This window comes from Sprattus sprattus (genome assembly GCF_963457725.1).
Source record: "Sprattus sprattus genome assembly, chromosome: 18".
NCBI lineage: Eukaryota > Metazoa > Chordata > Actinopteri > Clupeiformes > Clupeidae > Sprattus > Sprattus sprattus.
The window spans coordinates 18241246-18246483 of record NC_137916.1 but is presented as its reverse complement, the minus strand read 5'-3'; the positions used below and the strand labels follow the sequence as shown (position 1 = coordinate 18246483).

Genomic DNA, 5238 nt, shown 5'->3' with positions numbered 1-5238 from the left:
TGATTAATTCAGTCAGGATTACTCACTAATTTTCTGGCATGGTCTATGGACACCCTGAAGTAGCCTTGGCACACCACCAGCTACTTTGTAGCTACTAACCAAATAGATCCTTTTTAGACTTTGACTACATTATAGTGCCTCTAAATGACTGGGCTGCTTCTTACCTATAGAATAACATATGCATTATCGTGCATTATAAAACAATTGGGTTCTATCGCGTAATTTAGCTGTTTCTGATTGGACGAGAGACGTTCCATGCTATAGGTTATTCGTCAACATACCAACAGTTACGGGACTTTTCACAGCTAATAATAAATCACTCCGCGATTGAAAATTCGCGTTGATGATAACCGTTAATTCAAAATTCTTAAAATTCCAAACCAACACGTTGACAATGGAACTATTTTTTGTTGCGGAGAAACAATGGCGGGAAAAAAACATTTTTAATCAATAACTTCGTGTTGAAATGTTAATTTGTTGACGGTAGAATTGTTTTATAAAAGCAAGATAATCCCACGAGTGTTGTTGACTACACCACTCGGCCTGCGGCCTCGGTGGCTATGGCCGAAAACCACCCGTGGGATTATCCCTTACCTACCCAACTCCCACTCGTGCTATATTGCTTAATTCTACTGTATACTATACTACTTATACACTATACTTCTGTAGCACTATAGGGTGGACTTCTATGGTAAGTCACAGACTGAAGTAGGCAAGAACTGTTATTGTCACGAACATCAACATATCTAAAGGCAATTATAATGTGTTTTTTTTAATAAAATAAAACAGAAAAGGACCAAGCAAATAAATCAAACATGTTTATTTTCTTACACATATCAAAACTTCTTTAGTTTCTTTCATATTTTACAAAATTAACCAAAATGTACAGTTGAATATAAAGCTGTTTTCTTTTATATAACACACAAAACAATTTGGACATTTATTTTGAAAGGAAAGATTAACTGACTACTGTTAGCTCCACGCTATCAAAGTATAGCTCTTAATATAGTCTTAAACATTTATTTTGTATGTACACAAATATAAGATGATACAAAATTAAAATACTGGAGTACATGGGGTTTTACCTTGTTACAGTCCAAATGGTCTAAGTGTTAAAGTGTTGAAGTGTTAAAAAAAATCCCTGACATACCAAATACAACATTTTTAATATAATTTTATGTTTACACTCCCTTGATCTGAGCACCAGTATGATTCAACCATAATGGGCCATGGTTACCATAGAGACCATCCAATCAATCACAGTCAAACAAAAGCTATCAAGGTAATTGTACCAACTTTGTCATGATGTGGAAACTTTATATGTAAACTATTTACTTTTTACAAAAGCACACCAGTTGCATGTCACTGACAATAGGCCTGAGTATGTGGAAATCACCAGTCTTGTGATTAGTTAAATGCTTGCGCTGACTATAGGTATTAATTATTTAACTGCTAATGTGGGATATAGTGGACCACGGGGTGCCTTCTGAGAACTGGATATATCTTCTTTCAGAGGGACATTGATTATGTATGGAACTTACCCTTCACTCTGTACTACATGAACTAGCGTGTGTGTGTGTTTGTGTGTGTGTGTGTGTGTGTGTGTGTGTGTCTGTGTGTGTGTGTGTGTGTGTGTGTGTGTGTGTGTGTGTGTGTGTGTGTGTGTCACTTATCCTTCTGAGAGCTGTAGGTTCTAATTTCAGTAATGGAATATTATATGCATCTTGCCTGCTGAAATCGACTACACACATAGTGCCTCTGGTTTGTATTGGCTTCAATGGATTTGAATTGTGCATGTATTACACCCTCACATTTCCTAATTGCATGTGTATCTCTGCCTTTGTGTGTATGTGTGTGTGTGTGTGTGTGTGTGTGGAGCAGATCTGCTTGCATATATCTGCGGACAAGTGAGGACATGACAGTCCACTATGCGTTGTAGTCTCCCTTATTGGGATCTTTGCTGGTTCTCATCACTGGCCTGCGTGCTGGGGAACAGTTCTGGGTTCTCGGCAAGTGTGGCACGGATCCTCTTCTTCTCCTTGAAGCGGCCGGAGTGGGACACCTTCACGTGGCGGCCTTTGGTGGCCGTCTTGTCTACAATCTTCTCAAGGCGGGCGTTGAACTGACTGTCATTGGGCAGGAGGTCGCCATCTGGCCCAAGGCCTGTGTTGCTGCCATACTCAGTGGGGATCTCATACAGGACTTTGGGTTCGGACTTCTTCTTCCTCAGAAAGGTGAGCTTCCACCAGCTGGGGGCCGGTTCAGTCATCTCCACACACCGGGACGGAGCAGAGCAGAGATCTATGGAGAAGAAAGAGAGAAAGAGCGTGTGAGAAGATACGTGGATAGACTGTGTGTGTGTGTGTGTGTGTGTGTGTGTGTGTGTGTGTGTGTGTGTGTGTGTGTGTGTGTGTGTGTGTGTGTGTCTGTCTGTCTGTCTGTCTGTCTGTCTGTCTGTCTGTGGTTGTGTGTGAGTGTGTGCGCGCGTGCGTGTGTGACTGTGTGCAGGTGTGCGCCTGTGTGTGTGTGTGAGTGTGTGCGTGTGTGTTTGTGTGTGTGTGTGTGTGTGTGTGTGTGTGAGTGTGTGTTAATAAGAGGCAGTATATGAATAGTGGGATGTGTAAATAGGCATAGAGAAGCTCGAGGTAAAACATAAACTTTCCTAGAGTCGCTAATGAAAGTTCAAAAGGCATAACCATGCATTACTAAACAATTTAACATTTACTGTAACAGTCAAAGAGAGGGAACAGAGAGTGATATGAATGAACAGTGTGGAAATTGTAAGATGTGTAAATAGGAAAAGGTTTGATGTCTAAATAAAACACAATCTTTCCTCAAAACCACGAATGACAGTTGTTTAAACTGGGTTAATGTAACTGGGAATAGTTAGCACAGCTTTGAAAGGCATAGCCTTTAGTGTCCCTTTTTTGATAATTTAATGATTATAACAGTCATAGAATGCTCTTAGGCTTCCCTGTAGTAGCTATAGTAGCTATTAAACAACATGTCAGCATGCTGCTTGGATTGGTCTGTTAGTTTATCAGTTCTAACTGATGCCATAGCTTAACATGGATTGGACAGTTAGTCAGCTAGAATAATGACATATTCCGCAGTAGGCCACTATGGCCTCATAGATAACATAATGGGGGGGGGGGGGGTTGAGTCTTTGGAATACTGTATTTCATGTTTGAAACTTGAGCTAGCGCAGGGAAGCTAATGTGGAGAAGCTAACACGGCTTAGACATACAGATCTGTACCAGTGGGTGGTGAGGGCTCCTAAATTTTTCAGTGTCACTTAATAGGCACCATATGGCGGCCGAGCAGGAGTTGGGTATCAGGCCGGCCTTGTATTTCACAAAACCTCCTAAGCAGCCAAATCAGTTAGCCAGATGACCAAATGGCTAATCCTCATTAGCAAGTGGGAAGATGAGGCTTGTTCCCTGAGACAGAAATATAGGTGTGAGGTCAAGGATGGGTTGGAGCTTCTGCCACTCAGGGAAGTGGTCCGTGACAGGTCATAATCAAGTCACCAATAGACGTACCAAAAAACTTTTAGACAACTGATACAATATTACTTCATTTATACCATTATCTTTTTTATTTTGTCAATGTGAATAGTTCAGAGAGATTCAAAATAGTATTTTGTCTGATGGAGTGGACATTAGTTGGCGATGAATGTACAAGTAAAGTTACCTTTTGAACAGCTCAGCTATGTAAGTATTTTAGGGTAAGCAAGCACTGTACTGATTTTGAAGTGTCCATCATTCCTGTGCCATACACGGACCATCAGGAAAAAGCTCTATCCAGACCAAGATGGTCCAAAAGGAATAGCGTCTAAAATCTGGAACAATTTTGAGGAAGGCTTTTTGCAGAAATATTCTGGAACTGTGTGTTTTTTGGTCATCCAAATAATCATTTAAAGTTCCCATGTAATTCAGGATTATTTGTTGATCCATTTGTATCCAATTAGTAGGTGAGCTAATGAGTACTAAGTACCAAAGGGATACGGCTATTAGCAAAATAACTAGTAATTAAGAATAGTAATTTACTTCTACAGATCAGTTTCTTTCTTCTATGCGTTTTTACCACAGAAAATGAGACTGATGAGTTGCAGACCCAAAGCAGTTTAATACTAACAATACTAACACATGCTGGTATTTAATTAAGCAAATTAATTAACCCTCCACCACCCACACACACACGCATACACACACACACACACACACACACACACACACACACACACACACACACACACACACACACACACACACACACACACACACACACACACACACACACACACACACACAAACCTCTTTCACCATCTTTCCTCTTTCACTGTACAAAAAAAGTACAAAAAAAGCATAGCTGTGCAAATAAAGGGATTCACACAATGTTCAGGGACAGACACATTTACTCAAAGATTCATGTCACACACACACAGAGAGAGACACACACACACACATTAACACATTACTTGTTCGTTCTGTCTCAACCCCTCCCTGTCACACATTCACACACACACACACACACACACACACACACACACACACACACACACACACACGCACACACGCACACACACACACAAAGGCCATGGCATTGTGCCTCTTTTCAGTAGGAAGGAGTGGGCTGTTTCCCTCTGGTTACCAGGCAACAGTGTTGACATTTCCATACAATATGCTAATGGCACTAGTCTCTGCTGATGACTTTTGGTCCCTTTGGGACGGGCTCTGGGCTCATGCATCAGCAAACACAGACCAGAGGCCAAGCTGTGACTGAAAATAACACCGGGCTTAAGCGGGGGAGGTAATGTCTCAGTCATATAAAACAGCAGTCAGGAGTAGATTGTCATATGGAATAAAGGGAACTTATGTGTGCAAGTCAAGCTAGGTGGAAAAGAGCATATTTACATGGAAGCAAGCAATTAACCATAATTCATTTGGATTGGGATGATTAGATATAAGTAATAGCTACCTAAAGTCTTTGACATGTAGAAAAGTTCCAATATTCTTGCTGATGCAGCAAATCAGCTGTCTGTAAAACCAGTACAGTCCATCACTGCATCACAGGACATGAGCTGATGATTAACTACAGCAAACCACCATTTAATCATGCGGATGTATGTGAGGCCTGTGGACTCATTGATGATGACAGGAATAGTGCTGTGCTGTTCCAGGATGCAGAACAGCAGAAACGTATTAATTTATGACACTAAGCCAGCATATTCACATA

General features: G+C 40.9%; 1 protein-coding gene across 1 annotated transcript; it reads right to left on the bottom strand.

Annotated features, from left to right (window-relative positions):
• Nucleotides 1-1945: 1945 nt before the first annotated feature.
• Nucleotides 1946-2269, bottom strand: prr15la (proline rich 15 like a; the record flags this gene model as incomplete). The annotated part of the gene is made up of 1 exon (XM_080857062.1): nucleotides 1946-2269. One exon carries the CDS (start codon nucleotides 2267-2269, stop codon nucleotides 1946-1948), a length of 324 nt encoding a protein of 107 aa, XP_080713188.1.
• Nucleotides 2270-5238: the final 2969 nt, after the last annotated feature.